Source organism: Salmo salar, chromosome ssa05 (genome assembly GCF_905237065.1).
Source record: "Salmo salar chromosome ssa05, Ssal_v3.1, whole genome shotgun sequence".
NCBI classification, from domain to species: domain Eukaryota; kingdom Metazoa; phylum Chordata; class Actinopteri; order Salmoniformes; family Salmonidae; genus Salmo; species Salmo salar.
This window is the reverse complement of record NC_059446.1, coordinates 32756074-32778761: the sequence shown is the minus strand read 5'-3', so window position 1 is coordinate 32778761 and position 22688 is coordinate 32756074. Positions and strand designations below refer to the sequence as shown.

At 42.3% G+C, this 22688-nt stretch overlaps 2 protein-coding genes across 14 annotated transcripts in view; both read left to right on the top strand.

Moving 5' to 3' along the window:
• The first annotated feature begins 529 nt into the window (after positions 1-529).
• Positions 530-3873, top strand: LOC106604656 (zinc finger protein 252). The gene is made up of 4 exons (XM_014199525.2): positions 530-885; positions 1796-1890; positions 1994-2078; positions 2174-3873. The coding sequence occupies exons 1-4, from the start codon at positions 597-599 to the stop codon at positions 3019-3021; spliced, it is 1317 nt and encodes a 438-aa protein (XP_014055000.1). The 5' UTR covers positions 530-596; the 3' UTR covers positions 3022-3873.
• Positions 3874-7327: 3454 nt separating this feature from the next.
• LOC106604654 (catenin delta-1) overlaps positions 7328-22688 on the top strand; it is a 46821-nt gene continuing 31460 nt past the window's right edge. For 9 of the 13 annotated variants that reach the window (XM_045718081.1, XM_045718074.1, XM_045718082.1 and 6 more), the window contains exons 1-2: positions 7328-7610; positions 8580-8646. The gene's annotated coding sequence lies outside the window, so the exon portion shown is untranslated. The remainder of the gene's footprint in view (positions 7611-8579; positions 8647-22688) is intronic. The other 4 variants (XM_045718084.1, XM_045718075.1, XM_045718083.1 and 1 more) reach the window with 3 other exon arrangements.

The following is a 22688-nucleotide window of genomic DNA, read 5'->3' as shown; positions in this document are numbered from 1 at the left end:
TTAATTTAAGGTTAGCAGTGTGATTAGGGTTTGGTTTAAAATCACACCTGTCTATATAATATGTTTTCCTCCCTAATGCCTCTGGTCTGGTGGACTCACTAAACACAAATGCTGTGTTTGTAAATTATGTATTGGGATGTTGGAGTGTGCCCCTGGCTGTCCGTAATTTTAAAAAACAAAAACATCGTGCCGTCTAGAATTTGGGAATTTGTTGTATAGCATTTACTTTTTACTTTTACTCAAGTATGACAATCGAGTACCTTTTCCACCACAGTACATTTAAAACCAGATACTTTTAGATTTTTACTGGATGACTATCACTTGAGTCATTTTCTATTAAGTTATCTGTTACTCAAATATGACAATTGAGTACTTTTTCCACCAATGTCACCAATCAATGATCGTTCATTCCCACGATTCTGTGCTGACTTAGTACACTATATTTGCTACTCCCAAAAAAGTCAGCGGACGTCTTCGTATAATTACGGTGAGCTGCGTTATTCACCGGAAGTCGTTTTGTGTACACAGACAGACGCGTCACAGTTTGTCTGATCTTTTCCAATTTCTCCCTCTGTCGTTAATCTCGCCAGCTATCGATGTCAACAAACATGCAGGCTCATCTGTCTTTACAGACACAACTTGCCTCGATAATGGACGTGCTTGCTAGAGCGGCCGTTGACGAGATCAGTCAACTCTTTTCCGAGAGCTCGACTGATTTGCAGTTGGAGATTTCTCGCAGCTACAAAGAAAACGAAGCTCTGAAAATGAGGATGAAGGTGATGAAGAACGAGCTTTTCACCCTGCGACTACAAAGGGCGAGTACACCGCGGGGCAGTCGCTTTTCTTTCAGCAGAACTTTATGCAGGCCTCGGGGGAAACTCGCAGGTTGGTTGAGGCTCTCAAACTGCTATCTGGGAGACATAGGTGTATCACAGATGATCCGTTATATTGACCAGATACTCTTGTGGCCGCTCTAACAAAATGTCTTAAAAAATGGAAGGCAGTCGGGAGGAGACTCTGTCAGGTGGGACCGTTTTAGCCAACGAGAGGGCAGATACCCATGTGAACAACGGGCACAAAGTCACAAAATAAAAATAGGCTATATCATAAAAATTCATGAAAACAAACATTTGCTATTTGGTCTTAATTTAAGGTTAGACATGTTTTTAGGGTTTGGTTTAAAATCACATTTTAAGATAGGTAGTAGAAATGGGCGGGGTTTAGGACTTTGTGTCTGAGGTAACTAGTGACGACCAGGCACAACTCTGATATAAAGTGTTTTTTCTCAAAGTTGCCGGGGTGTCACGTGTCCTACTTATATTAGTACACTCCTAACAACCGAACCATTACAACACGTATATTCGATAAAATAAGCCACACATAGCAAATAAGAAATGACATTTTTTGTTAAACAAATTCTACACTTTCATTCACCTCCATACAAAGACTTCGCGTGGTGAGAAAAAAATCGCCACCTGCTTAAAAATACAGATTTTGGGCCCAGTTATCCCTCTTGCTTCGCCTCATCATCTCTGGGTGTATTCCGTTGGATTCCGTTTACTCCAAACGAAAAACATTTAGCAACATAAACAACAGTTTATATTGGCCAAATTTAGTTTGGACCCTCCTCGTTTTGTTCAGTTTGCTCTGTTTGCTTCCATTATCTTCCTAAAGTAGACGGTTATCTCTAGGACAATAGGTTTTGCTACTGAATCTGACTAATGAATACACCCCAGTCAATTGAACATAATATGTTGGAAGTGGAATGGTTTTTGACCTTTGCTCTCCCTCATAGATAAGACACCTGAGCACCAGACATCCATTTACAGCAGGGATGATGCCCCCATTACAATAGGGGAAGAGGAGATACCATCCACAGTCAAAAAAGAGGTGAGTGGCAGTATTAACAACTCATCACAAATTGCTGACATAGGCTACTACCACTCTAGAAATGTTTACATGTCTGTGTAAATGTGTGTGTTTTATGGTGCAGTGTGCAGATGTGGAGAGTCCAGATGTCATCTTGATAAAAGATGAGGGGCCTGAGGAGGACTTTGGAGGATGTGGGCCAGATGCAGGTGTGTAGAAGAGAAGGAAGAAGATGATGGGATGGTATATAGACAATTGACAGCCAGATAACTACCAGATGATATTATCGTTTTGTTTCCCGTAGGTCATGACGCTATTTGTGGTGAGAATGTTACCATGGTGACACCACAGCCGGAACATGCCACCCAGAGACTAGGTCACGATGAGGGACAATACAGCATGAACGACCCTCACGGTCATGGCCGAGGTGAAGGAGCGCTGTGCAGCGTGACCAGTACTGAGAACTACCCTTTCTTCAGAGCCCCAGAACTACCTCAGAGTTTGCCCTCACACTCTGGTCTGCTGCCGGACCACACAGTCAGCCGTCAGATGCAGCTGAATACTCATTCTATTGGGGAACCACTACAAGTCAACCCCCAAATGAGGGGCTTGCAAAGTGACAGAGGGGGTCTGTCGAGAGGGGATTCAGGAGGACGGGGTCTGAAAATCGTACAGGTAGCTTCCCTAGAAACCACCCCAACGACCCCAACAACAACCTTGGTAGCAGGGGGTGTGACTGTGAGGCGCCCTAGTCTTGTAAACCAGTTCCAGCGCCACCACGTCCCCCATGGTACCAAGCCGTTGTTCTGTAGCGACTGTGGGAAGCGCTTCTCTCGCCGGCTTGACTTGATCCGCCACCGGGCGGTCCACACAGGAGAGAAGCCTGTCATATGCAACCTGTGCGGGAACTCGTTTGTCAACAAGACGACACTGAGGGTCCACATGCGTATTCATACAGGGGAGAAACCTTACATGTGCTCCCTGTGTGGGAAGGGTTTCACCCAGAATGGCAGCCTGACTATCCACCTGAGGACCCACTCTGGGGAGAAACCCTACAGCTGCTCCCACTGTGGAGCCTCTTTCAACAACCCCAGCAACCTGCGCAGACACATGGTCACACACCCAGAGCAGGCAGGGACGCTGACACTCTGACACCCAAACTCACCGGTGACCAGTGGAGCTTTAGGTTCTTTATTTTTCATCAGCATTCTCTCATTCTTGTTCTCGCTCTCTCAATTCAATTCGATTCAATATATGCTTTATTGGCATAAATGGGTTGTTGCCACTGTGGCCAAAGTATATGAAGTATTACATAAATGAACAATATTTTTGAGAAACAATAATCATATACACTGAACAAAAATATAAACGCAACATGCAATTTCAAAGATTTATAGTTCATATAAGGAAATCAGTCAATTGAAATAAATCCATTAGGCCCTAATCTATGGATTTCACATGACTGGGAATACAGATATACATCTGTTGGTCACCGATACCTTAAAAAAAAAAGTAGAGTTTGGCGTGGATCAGAAAACCAGTCAGTATCTGGTGTGACCACCATTTGCCTCAACCAGCGCGACACCTCCTCTTAGAGTTTATCAGGCTGTTGATTGTGGCCTGTGGAATGTTGTCCCACTCCTCTTCAATGGCTGGGCGAAGTTGCTGCATATTGGCTGGGAACTGGAACACGCTGTTGACAATGTTGATCCAGAGCATCCCAAACATGCTCAATGGGTGACATGTCTGGTGATTATGCAGGCCATGGAATAACTTTTTTAGCTTCAGGAATTGTGTTCAGATCTTTGCAACATGGGGCCGTGCATTATCATGCTGAAACATTAATTGATGGTGGTGGATGAATGGCACGACAATGGGCCTCCAGGATCTCTTCACAGTATCTCTGTGCATTCAAATTGCCATCGATAAAATGCAATTGTGTTTGTTGTCCGTAGCGTATGCCTGCCCATACCATAACCCCACTGTCACCATGGGGCACTCTGTTCACAATGTTGACGTCAGCAAACCGCTCACCCACACGAGCCGTACATGCTGTCTGCCATCTTCCCGCTACAGTTGAAACCAGGATTCATCCATGAGTAGCACACATCTCCAGTGTGCCAGTGGCCATCGAAGGTGAGCATTTTCCCAATGAAGTCGGTTACGACGCCGAACTGCAGTCAGGTCGAGACCCTGGTGAGGACAACAAGTTTCACTGAGACTGTTTCTGACCGTTTTCAGAATCAGTTGTGCAAACCCACAGTTTCATCAGCTGTCCGGGTGGCTGGTCTCAGACCATGCCGCAGGTGAAGAAGCCCGAGGTCCTGGGCTGGCGTGTTTCACAATGTGGTCTGCGGTTGCGAGGCCGGTTGGACGTACTGCCAAATTCTCTAAAACGCCGTTGGAGGCAGCTTATGGTAGACATTTACCTTACATTCTCTGAAATGAACATTACATTCTCTGGGAACTGCTCTGGTGGACATTCCTGTAGTCAGCATTCCATTGCTCCCTCAACTGGCGACATCTGTGACATTGTGTTGTGTGACAAAACTGCACATTTTAGATTGGCCTTTTATTGTCCCCAGATCATGTTGTTTAATCAGCTTCTTGATATGCCACACCTGTCAGATGGATGGATTATCTTGGCAAAGGATAAATGCTCACTAACAGGGATGTAGACAAATTTGTGCACAACATTGAGAATAAGCATTTTTTGCATATGGAACATTTCTGGGATCTTTTATTTCAGTTCTTGAAACATGGGACCAACACTTTACATGTTGAGTTTATATTTTTGTTCAGTGTATATCAACAAAAACAATTATACATTCTCTCACACTTCCCACCCCAGACTGGAACCCAAACCTGTCCCGTCGCTCTTACTCTCCCCATCTCCCTGATTTAAACTCTGTTGTCTGTCTCTGATCTAAATGCACATACTACATAAAGTTACTGTACGAGTAGATTTGACTAAGTAACCTACTCTGGCCGAAATGAATAAACAGTGTGTTTTGATATGAAGGAATGAATGAGCAAATGCTTTTTTTTCTGACTCAGTGGCTGCACCACTAAGCCAATACTCATATTCGGAAAGTATTCAGACCCCTTGACTTTTTCCACATTGTTATGTTACAGCCTTATTCTAAAATTGATTCGATTTTTCCCCATCTGCACACAATACCCCATAATGATAAAGCAAAAACAGGTTTAGAAAATTGTGCTAATTTATTAAAAACGATCAGTTATTTAAGTATTCAGACCCTATACTCAGTATTTCGTTAAAGCAACTTTAGCAGCGATTACAGCATTGAGTCTTCTTGGGTATGATGCTACAAGCTTGGGACACCTGTATTTTGGGAGTTTCTCCCATTTTTCTCTGCAGATCCTCTTAAGCTCTGTCAGGTTGGATGGGGAGCATCGCTGCACAGCTATTTTCAGGTCTCTTCAGAGATGTTCGATCAGGTTCAAGTCCGGGCTCTGGCTTGGCCACTCAAGATCATTGAGACTTGTCCCGAAGCCGCTCCTGCCCTGTCTTGGCTGTGTGCTTAGCCTCGTTGTCCTGTTGGAAGGTGAACCTTCACCCCAGTCTGAGGTCCTGAGCGCTCTGGAGTAGGCTTTCATCAAGGATCTCTCTGTACTTTGCGCCGTTCATCTTTCCCCTCGATCCTGACGAGTCTCCCAGTCCCTGCCGCGGAAAAACATCCCCACAGCATGATGCTGCCACCACCATGCTTTACCGTAGGGATAGTGCCAGCTTTCGTCCTGTCGTGACGCTTGGCATTCAGGCCAATTTTGGTTTTATCAGACCAGAGAATCTTGTTTCTCATGGTCTGAGAGTTCGTTAGGTACCGTTTGGCAAACTCCAAGCGGGCTGTCATGTGCCTTTTACTGAGGATTGGCTTCCGTCTGGCCACTTTATCATACAACCCTGATTGGTGGATTGTTGCAGAGATGTTTGTCCTTCTGGAAGGTTCTCCCATCTCCAGAGAGGAACTTTAGAGCTCTGTCAGAGTGACCATCAGGTTCTTGGTCACCTCTCTGACCAAGGCCATCTCCCCCGATTGCTCAGTTTGGCCGAGCGGCCACCTTTAGGAAGAGTCTTGGTGGTTCCAAACTTCTTCCATTTCAGAAAGATGGAGGCCACTGTGTTCTTAGATCTTCAATGCTGCAGAAATGTTTTGGTACCCTTGCCACAGTCCTGTTCCAGAGCTCTATGGACAATTCCTTTGATCACATGTCTTGGTTTTTGCTCTGATATGCACTGTCAACTGTGGGACCTTATCTAGACAGGTGTGTGCCTTTCCAAATCATGTCCAATCAATTGAATTTACCACAGGTGGACCCCAATCAAGTTGTAGACACAGCTCAAGGATGATCAATGGAAACAGGATGCACCTGAGCTCAATTTCGAGTATCATAGCAAAGGGTATGAATACTTATGTAAATAAAGTATGTTTTAATGTTTTATTTTTAAAACATTTGCAAAAACTTGTTTTTCGCTTTGTCATTATGGGGTTTTGTGTGTAGATTGCTGAGGATTTTTTTACATTTAATTTTAGAATAAGGCTGTACGTAACAAAATGTGGAAGTCAAGCGTTCTGCTGAATGCTTTCCGTAGGCACTGTATATAACAGTAAACAGTTGTTTGTAGTTTTACCTCTAGAGTGCAGCATTGCCTCCTTTTAGCAATCTTGTACTGGTTTTTAGCCTAGAGATTCTTCACCGTCATGGGGGTCTCTTCAGGAATCTTCAAGAAATTGGGACATTCCTTACATTGTTCCACCCCCCCACACACACACAGACACACACATCCCACAATTTTCTATTGTTTATCTGGCCAGTTGACTTTACTAAAGCTTCTACAGTGCTTTTAAGGCAAATAGCTAGCAGAGCATGAGGTAAACTTAGGAAACTGTTTGATGTAAATGCTCATCATAAAACGTCAGAAGGATATAAAGGACAATTTTGACCACATGGGCAGCCAGTTTCAGCGACACACACATCCTACTGATGCAGTCATGCACTTCTACAGGGTGACAAATACTGTATTGTCAGCACATGATTTAACTCTTCTTTCTGTTTGTATCAGAGTTTAAAGCCAGACAAAATCAGTGGCACAGATGGAACTATCCAAGAAGAAGATAAATATTCTAAACATGATATTTGACAACCAAACACAATTCCATATCACTTTTGAAACGCAATAAATAGCCTATTAACTTGTTGACAAGTTAGAAAATAATACAGTATGTTGGATCCACTTATCCAACTCAACCACAAATAAAAGTTAAAGAATGAGATTAAGCCAGTGGCTCAGATGGAACTATCCAAGCAGAAGATAAATTGGGGGAGAGTCTGGGACATTTCACAACTTCAACATCAAGTATTGAACCCATCCCAATTGAATATATATATATTTTTTTATTTTTTCATGTCCATTCAGTTGGATATTTGTGGAGAAGTTAATTTTCTAGTGTGCTGTGTGCTCATGACTGTTCATTCTGCAACTTGTGACACCATTACTTGGGCGGAATCTTGTTCGGCCAACAGTTTTCCGTATTTACGGTAAAATGTATCTGTTATGCCCGCCCTCTAGCCCCTATGTATTCGTCCCGTTGCTTTGCGCCGACCGAGTTTGACCGAGAAACCAGAAGAAGAACCAGAAGAAGAAGAAGAAGAAGAAGAGGAGACTGGGATAAAATAAATACGTTGGGAAGAGACCGAGAATACGAGACGGATATGTAAGTAAAATAAAAGATACAAACCTATTGAATGGATCGTTTGGCAGTGTTTCACTTAGTTCGCAAACCGCAGTGTCGTCAAGGAGTGGTCACTGGGGCACAGATCAGCACGACTTTTCCAATGCCCGTGATTGGGGTTAAAACGCCCAAATTCCGCTCTACACGGATAGCCAACTTGAAGTCTGTCTAGTAGGCCAGTGTCTACCACAAGTGGTGGCGGAGGACCTATTATCTAGCTAGCTACCAAACATTTTAACCAGCGTGCAAGGTTCGTTTAAAGTCAAACTCAAGACTGCTTGGTGTGTTAGCAACTAACGGTACCTTGCCAGCTAGTTTGTGCAAATCTAGGCACACCACGGATGGTTAGTAAACTGGTTAGTTAGTCAAACAAGCTAGCCAGCTAACGATAACTTGGTTAGCTAATCCTCTTGTTAGCTAACAGTGGCTAACTGGTCAACCAAACGAACTAACATTAGCCCGCGAGATTTAGAAATAAACTTGCTGCGTCCTTGTAACGTTAATTCATAACTAACTAGCTAGTTGACGGTATTCCATTGTTTTTATTAGCTAAACGTAGCTAGTTACTGTTAGTTAGATATGGATGAAAACCCATCTGAAAACCCAGATAGGCATCGTTCCCTGAATACCCATGTACCGACTTATCTTTTGTTTGAATTTGACATAATCCTGGCCTCAATCGACCTCATTCAGTTTGCTGTTAAATCTATCAATTTAAGCGAAATAACATTTTGTAGATACAAAGAAATCGAAACACTTATTTTGGCAGGATTGCCATATGAATGTCCTTGCTGACTAACAATAATAGCTAGCTAAGCGTTTTTCGTGTTAGTATGGCTGGTTGATCAAATTAACCTTACTTTTTGGTTTGTGCTTCCCGGGCAACTCATTCATTTGACTAGTCACTATGCAAGACTGGAGTGTTTAACTTCTATGTTCTTGTCGTTATAGTATCTGAAGTGTGGTGACAACAGCCCCACTTCAAACAAGCATACAGTATTGACTACACCCGACACAGGTAAGGGTGGTTGAATTGTCCCGTGTTTTCTCCCCATGTGAAGGATTATAAGATAAACCAACGCCTGAACTAAGAACAAGTTCTCCCTCGACCATATTTAGAGGTGTTTGCTATTGCTTTTGGTTGTTTTTATCATTACCAGTTATACAATGAGTGTATGACTGCATATAACTGTGGTAGTGGTTGGGGTGGTCTTCAAGTTGAATTCCCCCCACAGGTGTTTTTCCCCTGTCAGCTAACCTGTTCCGGTGGTTCCTGAGTGAACTTGTTTTGTTAGGGAAAAGGTTGGGTGGGATGAACTGTCGACATGTGCTTTGACTAAGAAGGATCCAACCCCGTATATTGGGTCGTAGTTATTGGCATTTGTATTTCATGTCTAGCCGAGGAAGCCAGTTAAGTCACTGTTTGTTGCTTGTTCACCTGAGGTGATGTTGGAATTAATTTGGGTATATCAGTCGTGTCTGGTCCCTGTGCAGGTGTTCCTCAGTCTGATAACAGTCAACAAGGGATCTCCCTGAGACCTTCACTGTGATGCAGGTGGAACAGGACAGCACCCGAGTGTCTGTACACTAACAGACCAAGTTTTAGTTGTTGTGAAGTAGCTGAGATTGTTGATATTCTACAGGCGATGTTTGTGTGACCAGATGACTTGTCCAGAGGTTATAGTCTTTAAAGCAATCAAATTTTATTTGTCACATGCTTTGTAAACAACAGGTGTAGACTAACAGTTTAATGGTTACTTACGAGCCCAACACAAAGAGAAATATGTAAAAAATAATAACACAAAGAATAAATACACAATGAATAATGATAACTTGGCTTTATACATGGGGTACCAGTACTGAGTCGTTGTGCAGGGGTACGAGGTAGATATGTACATATAGATAGGGTAGGGGTAAAATGACCAGGCAACAGGATAGATAATAAACAGTAGCAGCAGCGAATGTGATGAGTCAAGTGTTAGTGCAAAGAGGGTCAATGCAGGTAGTAGTCTTATCGCTTGGGGGAAGAAGCTGTAAAGGGTCCTGTTGGTTCCAGAATTGGTGCATCGGTGCCGTGCAGTAGCAGAGAGAGCAGTCTGACTATGGCTGGAGTCTGACCATTTTTAGGGCCATCCTCTGACACCTCCTGGTATAGTGGTCCTGGGTTGCATGGAGATTGGCCCCAATGATGTACTGGACCGTATGCCCTACCCTCTGTAGCGCCCTGCGGTCGGATGTCAAGCAGTTGCCATACCAAGCGATGACACAGCCAGTCAACATGCACTCAATGGTGCAGCTGGAGAACTTGTTGAGGATCTGAGGGCCAATGCCAAATCTTTTCAACCTCCTGAGGGTGAAGAGTGTTGCCGTGCCTTCTCGAAAGGTGTGTGCACCATTTTTATTCCTTAGTGATGTGGAAACAGAGGTTTTAAAGCTCTCGACCTGCTCTACTACAGCGCCATCGATGTGGATGGGGTGTCGACAATCAGCTCCTTTGTCTTGCTGATGTTGCGGAAGAGTGAAGACACCCACCAGTTGGTCATTGCATGCTCTGAGTACGTGTCCTGGTAATACGTCTGGCACTGCAGCCTTGTGGAATGTTTACTTGTTTTAACCCTTTGACACGTATGAACACACAGGTCTGATCATTTTGCAGTGGTCCTGGCATTGTACGCTCAAATCGGTGATGATTAGAACACTTATTTAGAATGTCCAGTTATGATTGACGCAACAGTCAGTGTTTGAGCTGGCCACACTGTTTTTTTTTTCACAAGCATTTTGCACAAACAGTTTTTAACCTCTTACATCTAGATGTTCCGCTAGCGGAACACCGCTCCAATATCCAATGATAGGGCGTGGCGCGAATTACAAATTCCTCAAAATCCCAAAACTTCAATTTTTCAAACATATGACTATTTTACACCATTTTAAAGACAAGACTCTCCTTTATCTAACCACATTGTCCGATTTCAAAAAGGCTTTACAACGAAAGCGAAACATTAGATTATGTCAGGAGAGTACCAAGCCAGAAATAATCACACACCTATTTTTCAAGCTAGCATATAATGTCACAAAAACCAAAACCACAGCTAAATGCAGCACTAACCTTTGATGATCTTCATCAGATGACACTCCTAGGACATTGTTATACAATACGTGCATGTTTTGTTCAATCAAGTTCATATTTATATCAAAAAGCAGCTTTTTACATTAGCATGTGACGTTCAGAACTAGCATACCCACCGAACACTTCCGGTGAATTTACTAAATTACTCACGATAAACGTTCACAAAAAACATACATTATTTTAAGAATTATAGATACAGAACTCCTTTATGCAATCGCTATGTCCGATTTTAAAATAGCTTTTCGGTGAAAGCACATTTTGCAATATTCTGAGTAGATAGCCCGGCCATCATGGCTAGCTATTTTGACACCCACCAAGGTTGGTACTCACCAAACTCAGATTTACTATAAGAAAAATTGGATTACCTTTGCTGTTCTTCGTCAGAATGCACTCCCAGGACTTCTACTTCAACAACAAATGTTGGTTTGGTTCCAAATGATCCATAGTTATATCCAAATAGCTGCATTTGTTCTTGCGTTCAAGACACTATCCGAAGGGTGACGCGCCGGCGCGTATTGTGACAAAAAAATTCAAAATATTCCATTACCGTACTTCGAAGCATGTCAAACGCTGTTTAAAATCAATTTTTATGCGTTTTTTTTTTTCTTCTCGTAAAATAGAGACAATATTCCGACTGGGCGACGTTGTTTTCGTTCAAAGACTGAAAATGTAAAATGGACTCTTCACGTGCACGCGTGCGCCCGTTTCATTGTTCTCAGATTGACCACTATCCAAATGCGCTACTGTTTTTCAGCCAGGGACTGCAGAGTCATCATTCAATGTTCTGGCGCCTTCTGAGAGCCTATGGGAGCCTTAGAAAATGTCACGTTACAGCAGAGATCCTCTGTTTTCGATAAAGATGCCCTAGAAGGCCAAGAAATGGTCAGAGAGGGCACTTCCTGTATGCAATCTTCTCAGGTTTTGTCCTGCCATTTGAGTTCTGTTATACTCAGACACCATTCAAACAGTTTTAGTAACTTTAGGGTGTTTTCTATCCAAATCAAACAATTATATGCATATTCTAGTTTCTGGGCAGGAGTAATAACCAGATTAAATCGGGTATGTTTTTTATCCGGCCGTGAAACTGCCCCCTATCCTAAACAGGTTAAAATGTAATGTCCTCAAATGTGAGCAGCTTTTTTTTGGTATGCAATGTTCAGACATTCACAGAAGTAGCGACGGCATAACACAATTTTCATCCAAACCGGAAAAATGTAGGCTACATTGCAAAATGTAGCACTAACTGAGGAAAGCGTGACCTAACACAAGCGGTCATATTTAGTTTACTCTTGGCTGACAGAAACCATTATATTAATTAGCTTATCAACTTACCTTTGATCTTCATATGGTTGCACTCCATGTTACACAAATGTTCGTTTTGTTAGATAAAGTCCCTCTTTATATCCAAAAACCTCCGTTTTGTTGGTGCATTTTGTTCAGTAATCCATTGGAACAAAGCGCGGTCACAGCAGGCAGACGAAAAATAAAAAAACTACCATAAAAGTTCGTAGAAACATGTCAAACGCTGTTTATAATCAAATCCTTAGGTTGTTTTTGTCATAAATTATCGATCATATTTCAACCGGACAATAGCTTTGTCAATAAAAAAGGAAAAACAAGAAAGGCACGCTCCCGGTCACGCGCAGGACTCATGTCTGGAAATGTCCAGTGTCTTCTCATTGAAAGTGGTGTTTCTCCCTCATTTTTCAGAGGTAAGCCTGAAACAATGCCTAAAGACTGGCCACGTAGTGGAAGCCATAGGGATCGTGAACTGGGTCATAAGTCTTTGTATGGTGCATAGGCGTTCAATGGAAAAACAGCCATTTAAAAATAATAGCACTTCCTGGATGGATTTTCCTCAGGTTTTCACCTACCATATCAGTTCTGTTATACTCCGATATTATTTTAACAGTTTTGGAAACTTGAGTGTTTTCTATCCAAATCTACTAATTATATGCATATCCTAGCTTCTGGGCCTGAGTAGCAGGCAGCTTACTTTGGGCACGCTTTTCATCCAAAATTCTGAATGCTGCTCCCTGCCTTAGTGAGGTTAATGAAGTCGGTGACTGATGTGGTAAACTCCTCAGTATTATCAGATGAATCATGTAAACATATTCCGGTCTGTGCTAGCAAAACAGTCCTGTATCTTAGCATCTGCTTCATTGGACCACTTCTGTAATTGAGCATGTCACTGGTACTTCCTGTTTTGAGTTATTTTGCTTGTAAACAGGAATCATGAGGATAGAGTTATGGTCAGATTTGTATGACTTTCTGTGTGTGGAGTAAAGGTGATGTAGAGTCACTTATTTTCTTTAATATATTTTTTTGCTTCTAGTTGCACAGGTGACATGCTGGTAAAAATGAGGTCAAACTGATTTGTTTCCCTACATTAAATTCACTGGCCATGAGAAACCCCGCCTCTGGATGTGCATTTTCTTGTTTGCTTATGGCCCTATACAGAAACGTATAGAACGCTTTTGTTACATAGTCTGATCTGCAGCTTATGCGGTATTCTGAGGTGAGCAAGAACTTGGGACTTCTTTAACATTTAGAGATTTTGCACCAGCTGTTGGTAAAAGTGACACACCCCTCATCTTACCCGAGGCTGCCGTCCGATCTTAACGATGCATGGAAAAGCCAGTGAGGTATATAATGTCCATGTTCAGCCACGACTACGAGAAACAGGATATTACATTTCGGTTACGTTCGCCAACAAAAGAGGGCAATGGCGGTCTAGGTACTCGCCGACTTAGTCTAATAATGACACCACCTTGCTTGCCTCTCTTAACCCCCTTCTCCTTCAAGTCCCGGGGATCAGGCCTGGTCCGGGGTAAGCATAACTTATGTTGCTGACTCGTTTTAGTAATCTCCATCAAAATCGAGGTTTGTGATCTCTGTTCGGATGTCCAGAAGCTGTTTTCAATCATAGGATGTGGCAGAAACATTATGCAGCCCAAAAATGAAGATCAGCGTAAAAACACAAAATGGCAGAATTGGTCAGGAGCCTGTAAGACGGCAACTATCCACTGCAGTGCCATCACTATTCGCCTCATGAGTCAAAGGCTAAGTTTGTGTGTGTGTACACTACAGTGTTTGGGAGGTTCAGTGTGTGTGTGTGCGCGCGGAGGTAAGTGGATTAATAGTCTAATTCCTCAATCTTATTACCAGCCACACACAATTAAATCGACATGAAGGACTGTAATCTAATTTATCGTCAAACACTGGCGCAAATGACATTCAGACGTGTTGTTGCAGGTGCAGCGGAGATGCACTACATGGCCAAAATTGTGGACAACTGCTCTCATTCCAAAATCAAGGGCATTATTATAGTTGGTCCCCCCTTTGCTGCTATAACTCCCTCTACTCTTCTGGGAAGGCTTTCCACTACATGTTGGAACATTGCTGCGGGGACTTGTATCCATTCAGCCACAAAAGCATTAGTGAGGTCAGGCACTGTTGGGCGATTAGGCCTGGCTTGCAGTCGGCGTTCCAGTTCATCCCAAAGGTATTCGATGGGGTTGAGGTCAGGACTCATGCATATCAAGTTCTTCCACACCGATCTTGTCAGCATTTCTGTATGGAACTCGCTTTGTGCACGGGATCATTGTCACGTTGAAACAAGAAAGGGCCTTTCCAAAACTGTTGCCACAATATTTGTATGAACATAAAATTCAACAACTGAGACATAAACTGAACAAGTTCCACAAACATGTGACTAACAGAAATTGAATAATGTGTCCCTGAACAAAGGGGGGTCAAAATCAAAGTAACCAGCTGCATTAAGTACTGCAGTGCATATCCTCATGGACTGCACCAGATTTGCCAGTTCTTGCTGTGAGCTGTTACCTCACTCTTCCACCAAGGCACCTGCAAGTTCCCGGACATTTCTGATCGGGAATGGCCCTAGCCCTCACCCTCCGATCCAACAGGTCCCAGACGTGTTCAATGGGATTGACACCCGGGCTCTTCGATGGCCATTGCAGAACACTGACATTCCTGTCTTGCAGGAAATCATGCACAGAACGAACAGTATGGCTGGTGGCATTGTCATGCTGGAGGGTCATGTCAGGATGAGCCTGTAAGACGGGTACCACATGAGGGAGGAGGATGTGTTCCCTGTAACGCACAGCGTTGAGATTACCTGCAATGACGACAAGCTCAGTGCGATGATGCTGCGAAACACCGCCCCAGACCATGACGGACCCTCCACCTCCAAATCGATCCCGCTCCAGAGTACAGGCCTCGGTGTAACGCTCATTCTTTCGACGATAAACGCGAATTCGACCATCTCCCCTTGGTTAGACAAAACCGCGACTCGTCAGTGAAAAGCACCTTTTGCCAGTCCTGTCTGGTCCAGCGACGGTGGGTTTGTGCCCATAGGCGATGTCTGGTGAGGACCTGCCTTACAACAGACCTACAAGCCCTAAGTCCAGCCTCTCTCAGCCTATTGTGGACTGTCTGAGCACTGATGGAGGGTTTGTGCATTCCTGGTGTAACTCAGGCAGTTGTTGTTGCCATCCTGTACCTGTCCCGCAGGTGTGCTGTTCGGATGTACCGATCCTGGGCAGGTGTTACACGTGGTCTGCCACTGTGAGAACGATCAGCTGTCCGTCCTGTCTCCCTGTAGCGCTGTCTTAGGCGTCTCACAGTACGGATATTGCAATTTATTGCCCTGGCCACATCTGCAGTCCTCATGCCTTCTTGAAGCATGCCTAAGGCACGTTAACGCAGATGAGCAGGGACCCTGGGTGTCTTTTTTGGTGTTTTTCAGAGTCCGTAGAAAGGCCTCTTTAGTGTCCTAAGTTTTCATAACTATGACCTTAATTGCCTACCGTCTGTAAGCTGTTAGTGTCTTAATGACCGTTCCACAGGTGAATGTTCATTAATTGTTTATGGTTCATTGAACAAGCATGGGAAACAGTGTTTAAACCCTTTACAATGAAGATCTGTGAAATTATTTGGATTTTGACTAAATATCTTTGAAAGACAGGGTCCTGAAAAAGAGACATTTTTTGTTTAGTTATTCAAAGTATATAAGGCATACTTTTATGTCTGCTGAATACCAACAATCAATCACTTACAGTGCCTTCAGAGAGTATTCACCCATTTTTCCACATTTTGTGTTCCATCCTGAATTTAAAATGCATTAAGTTGAGTTTTTTTCACTGGCTTACGCACAATTCCCCATAATGTCAAGGTGAATATGTTATTTGAAAAGAGCATCGATTGGTTAAATTATAAAAAAGAAAATCAGTCATTGAATATCCCTTTGAGCATGGCGAAGTTAATTACACTTTGGATGGATTATCAATACACACTGTCACTGTAAAGATAGACGTCCTTCCTAACTCCGTAGCCGGACAGGAAGGATACAGCTCAGGGATTTCACCATGAGGCCAATGGTTACTATAAAACAGTTAGTTTAATGGCTATGATAGAAAACTGAGCATACATTAACAACATTGTAGTTACTCCACAATACTACCTAATTGACAGCGAAAAGGAAGCCTGTACAGAATTTAAAAAAATATTCCACAATTCCCTGTTTGCAACTAAGCAAAGTAATACTGCAAAAAATGTTGTCAAGCAATTGACTTTTTTCCTGAATACAAAGTGTTATGTTTGTGGCAAATCCAATACAACACATTACTGATTACCACTCCATATTTCCAAGCATACAGTGCATTCGGAAAGTATTCAGACCCCTTGACTTTTTCCACATTTTGTTACAGTACAGCCTTCTAAAATGTATATAAAACTTTTAAAAAAAATGTCATCCTGAGTGCTCTAGAGCAGGTTTTCATCAAGGATCTCTTTCCCTCGATCCTGACTTGTCTCCCAGTCCCTGAAAAACTTCCCCACAGCATGATGCTGCCACCACCATGCTTCATCGTAGGGATGGTGCCAGTTTCTAAACTTGCATTTAAGAATGATGGAAGCCACTGTTCTTTGGGACCTTCGATGCTGCAGAAATGTTTTTGTGCCCTTCCCCAGATCTGTGCCTCGACACAATCCTGTCTCGGACCTCTACGGACAATTCCTTCGACCTCATGGCTTGGTTTTTGCTCTGACATGCACTATCAACTGTGGGACCTTATCTAGACAGGTGTGTGCCTTTCCAAATCATGTCCAATCGATTTAATATACCACAGGTGGACTCCAATCAAGTTGTAGAATCATCTCAAGGATGATCAATGGAAACCGGATGCACCTTACTCGAAATTGAGCACTCATAGCAAAGGGTATGAGTACTTATGTAAATAAGGTGTTACTTTTTTAATACATTAGCAGAAATTTGTGTGTAGATTGAGAATTAAAATCATTTTTAGAATAACGCTGTAATGTAACAAATGTGGGAAATGGGAAGGTGTCTGAATACTTTTTCGAACGAAGGCACTGTAGTAGCGGCTTCATGCTACGTGTATGCTTGTAATTGTTAAGGACTTGCGAGTTTGTTAGGATAAAAAAAAGAAACGGAATGGCGCTAAGCACTGGCAAAACCCTAGAGGAAAACCTGGTTGTCTGCTTTCCACCAGAGACTGGGAGATGTGTTCACCTTTTTCAGCAGGACAATAACCTAAAACACAATGTCAAATCTACACTGTAGTTGCTTAGCAAGACGGGGAATGTTCCTGAGTGGCCAAGTTAGTTTTGACTTAAATCTATGGAAAGACCTGAAAATGATGGTTTAGCAATACTCTAAAACCGAAATTTAGAAAATAATAATGGGGTAATGTTGAAACGGTCCAGTTGTGGAAAGCTCTTAGACACTTACCCAGAAAGACTCACAGCTGTAATTGCTTCCAAAGGTGCTTCTACAAAGTATTGACTCAGGGGTTTGAATACTTATGTAATTTAGATTTCTGTATTTCGTTTTCCGTAAATTCGCTAAAATGTCCAAAAATGTTTTCACTTTGTCATTATTTGGTATTGTGTGTAGATGGGTGAGGAAAAAATATATTTAATCAATTTTGAGTTCAGGCTGTAACACCCAAAAAATGTGGTATGAGTACTTTCTGAAGGCCATGTTTTCAGGTAGAGAGAGCTCGCAAAGCAACTGCTTTCCAGCCCTCTCGATCACACGTTCTCTCGTCTCTATTCCACACCTATTATTATAGCTTAGTGCTCAGCACAGACTGGACAAGTAGGCGGGCACCCAATGGATTATGGTCATTGTAGTTTAGTGCAGAAAACATGGTAATTAACTGTGGAATATTTGCCTGTTGGAAACTACATCAGTCAGATCAAGCCTGAAATGTGAGATCTCTACAGAAACTGTGCATTGAGCACACAGAAAAAACCTGAGCAAAATGGAATTCAAATAATTAAACGGACGTCGGTCAATTAGTTGTTTAACCCAAAAAGTAACCAAGATTTCGGGTTAATAACTAATGCGTGAAAGCTACGCTGTATTCAGATGTCCCCTGGCTAGGCTGAGTCACACCGACTGCTGCAGAATCAGACAGGATGATATGACTCGTGGTGTGTCAGTGTTGTATCAGGCCTGCGTGCATCTGAGTGCACATGTATTCTGTATCATTGCGCCTAAGGCACTCTGCTTTTATCTGCTGACATGGTGACCTAGAGATATTGACGTCAGTGCAGTTGAGATAATGGTTGGTTGTTGCAGTAGCATCCGCTTTTTCTTCCTCTTACAGGTTTAATTGATTAGTTTACTTCCTCAACACGAGTGGGAGGGCGGTTAGGAGTGAAGGTAGAAGCCTCAAAATGATAGATGGAAGTGAAAGAACAGTGACCGCAGGTAGTGGCAGCGAGATTAGTGGCAACTTTGTACTGTTGCTATACCCCATAGTCCAGCCAAGGTCAGTGAATTAAGAGAACCGAGCTTGGAGAGCCGAATTGGGTGTGGAACAAAGGCTTGTGCGCACCCTACTGCTTATCTAAAGTGAAGACCACTCATGTCTTCACTCATCCCTGAAGGAGAATCCAAAACATCCTGTTTCTTAGGAAGGGCCTGGGAAGGGAAAGGTGGGGGTGAGGGAGGCAGCAATGTTATTGTTCAGCGATACTCACAGCTGACTTCCGATAGGCTTTAAGGCTAAAATATCTTACTACTTACTTGGAAAGGGTATGATGCCGCAATAAGTCGACTAGGAATCTTCTTAAAGCGACATAGAGATGCTTTTTTTTTATCTACAGTTGAAGTCGGAAGTATACATACACCTTAGCCAAATACATTTAAACTCAGTTTTTCATAATTCCTGACATTTATTCCTGGTAAAAAAATCCCTGTCTAAGGTCAGTTAGGATCACTACTTTTATTTTAAGAATGTGAAATGTCAGAATAATGGTGTAGAGTGATTTATTTCAGCTTTTATTTCTTTCATCACATTCCCAGTGGGTCAGAAGTTTACATATACTCAATTAGTATTTGATAGCATTGCCTTTGAATTGTTTAACTTGGGTCAAATGTTTTGGGTAGCCTTCCACAAGCTTCCCACAATAAGTTGGGTGAATTTTGGCCCATTCCTCCTGACAGAGCTGGTGTAATCGTGTCAGGTTTGTAGGCCTCCTTGCTCGCACATGCTTTTTCAGTTCTTCCCACACATTTTCGATGGGATTGAGGTCAGGGCTTTGTGATGGCCACTCCAATACCTTGACTTTGTTGTCCTTAAGCCATTTTGCCACAACTTTGGAAGTATGCTTGGGGTCAATGTATATTTGGAAGACTCATTTGCGACCAAGCTTGAACTTCCTGACTGATATCTTGACATGTTACTTCAATATATCCACATAATTTTCCTGCCTCATGATGCCTTCTATTTTGTGAAGTGCACTAGTCCCTCCTGCAGCAAAGCATCCCCACAACATGATGCTGCCACCCCCGTGCTTCACGGTTGAGATGGTGTTCTTTGGCTTGCAAGCCTCCCCCTTTTTCATCCAAACATAATGATGGTCATTCTGGCCAAGCAGTTCTATTTTTGTTTTATCAGACCAGAGTACGATCTTTGTCCCCATGTGCAGTTGCAAACCGTAGTCTGGCTTTTTTATTACGGTTTTGGAGCAGTGGCTTCTTCCTTGCAGAGCTGCCTTTCAGGTTATGTTGATATAGGACTCGTTTTACTGTGGATATAGATACTTTTGTACCCATTTCCTCCAGCATCTTCACAAGGTCCTTTGCTGTTCTGGGATTGATTTGCACTTTTCACACCAAAGTACGTTCATCTCTGGGAGACAGAACGCGTCTCCTTTCTGAGCGATATGATGGCTGCGTAGTCCAATGGTGTTTATACCTGCGTACTTTTGTTTGTACAGATGAATGTGGTACCTTCAGGCATTTGGAAATTGCTCCCAAGGATGAACCAGACTTGTGGAGGTCTACAATTATTTTCTGAGGTCTTGCCTGATTTATTTAGATTTTCCCATGTCAAGCAAAGAGGCACTGAGTTTGAAGGTAGGTCTTGAAATACATCCACAGGTACACCTCCAATTGACTCAATTGATGTCAATTAGCCTATCAGAAGCATCTAAAGGCATGACATAATTTTCTGGAATTTTCCAAGCTGTTTAAAGGCTACAGTCAACTTACTGTATGTAATCTTCTGACCCACTGGAATTGTGATACAGTGAATTATAAGTGAAATAATCTTTAAACAATTGTTGGAAAATTGACTTGTCATGCACAAAGTAGATGTCCTAACCGACTTGCCAAAACCATAGTTTGTTAACAAGAAATTTGTGGAGTGGTATAAAAACGAGTTTTAATGACTCCAACCTAAGTGTATGTAAACTTCCGACTTCAACTGTATCTGGTTGAAATGACTACAAAGTGTAAATAGGATAATTTGTCAGTCGGTCTCGTCCAAAAAAAGGTACAGTACCAGTCAAAAGTTTGGACCCCTACTCATTCCAGGGTTGTCACAACACAAGTGATTGGCTCAAACACATTAAGAAGGAAAGAAATTCTACAAATTAACTTTGAACAATGCACATCTGTTGAAATGCATTCCAGGTGACTACCTCATGAAGCTGGTTGAGAAAATGCCAAGAGTATGCAACGCTGCCATCAAGGCAAAGGTTGGATACTTTGAAGAATCTCAAATATATATTTTGATTTGTTCGCCACTTTTTTTTGGTTACTATATGATTCCATATGTATTATTTCATAGTTTTGTTGTTTTCACTATTATTCTACAATGTAGAAAATAGTAAAAAATAAAGAAAAAACCTTGAATGAGTAGGTGTCAACTTTTGACTATACTATTTGTCACTAAATGAAGGGTATGTAAGTTTTCCTTAAGTTGGTTTATTTCAAGCCTGTCCATAGCTGGCAGCACCCAGGCAATCATCAATTCAGAGGGAAGCTGCAAGCCATCCGATTGTAATGCCCAACACACTAGGGTTTAATATTGGTTATAGGTTGATGAAATGTTGTGATTTCCCGCCCAAACTCACTCTTCATTTCCTGCGATAACTGGTATATTGAATTATTTCTATGAACAGCAGGACATGAAAGGAACTGTTATATGCAATGTCTAAATCTGTCTTATGGCTTTCTCTGCTATGATCAATCAACGCTCAGTGTGTCTGAGTATGTGCACTTTTGTAATAGCTACGTATTGTCTATGCTGAAACTGTACACGCTACCTTGAAATGCAGGTAGTAGGCTTACGGTAACAAAATTGGCTCTAAGTTGTTTACAATACCACGTTGGTAATAAAGCATCATTTGTTCGACCGCAACTTCTGGGGTAGCTAACTTTAGCTTGGTACCTAGCTAGCACCAATACAACCATCCTGAAAACAATGACCAGTAGAAACTGCAGTCATATTCCCTGTTCTTAGCAATGATTTAGGAATCCTTGTAAGTATTAGCTAGGTAGCCACTTGTTGTTCGCCTATTGAAATTTAACTTCAGTTCATGAAAATAAATACTTAAAAAAAATAAACCCTGTTGAAAATAAACCCTGTTGCCCAAAGCTAACGTTATAAGCAGCCAGCTTGCCTCATTTGGCTAGTGAGGCTCAACCTGACCGGGTTATGTGTTGTGAAGCTAGCCACAATAAGGATTAGCCACAATGGTGGACTTTGCAGTTAACCTTCAAAATAAAACTATGTAATTGACAGTGATGCAAATTAATACAAATAGTAAAATTATGCCATACTTTTATTTTAAAGGCTAACCGCGAAGTCCACTATTGTGGCTAGCTTCACATAGATGGGTCCGGCCACCATGAATCAAATAAGGACTGTTATTTTAGATGACACCTAGCTATATAGTTAGCTTGCTAGCTACTGAAACAGATTGTTCTTCCCCAAAAACATAGCAAAACAACATTGTTTGCGTCCATGAGCTAGCTAGCTTTTTTAAATGACCAGCACTGTAGGTGCGCGGGACAACTTTACCAGCATCATAGCATACGTATCGATGAATCGTTGACACATGAGATACAAGTGATAGTGTAATCAATGTGTAATAACGATGTAAAAAAATGTATGAACGTGTTAAATTGTGACGTGCAGTCATATTCAGGTCCTGATTGGTCAACCACCTTATTTGACACTTATTTGATGAGACTGAACAAATGAACAATGAAACAGCACAGCAAGTAAGTGAAAGAAATAGGTTTTGATTGTTTTACTGGTAATGGGGACATAACTTGTTGGTGTGTGTGTGTGTGTTAAACCTTGATTTAACTAGGCAAGTCAGTTAAAAACAAATTCTGAAATACAATGACGGCCAAACCCGGAAGACGCTGGGCCAATTGTGCGCTGCCCTATGGGACTCCCAATCAAGGCCGGATATGATACAGCCTGGATTCGAACCAGGGACTGCAGTTACGCCTCTTGCACTGAGATGCAGTGCCTTAGACGGCTGCGTCCGTGTGTGTTTAACTATTTAACTGAACTAGAATGCTTAAAAGGCTGCTAAAATTTTAAATATCTGTTATCCGTATAGTTTTTTGGGGGGAG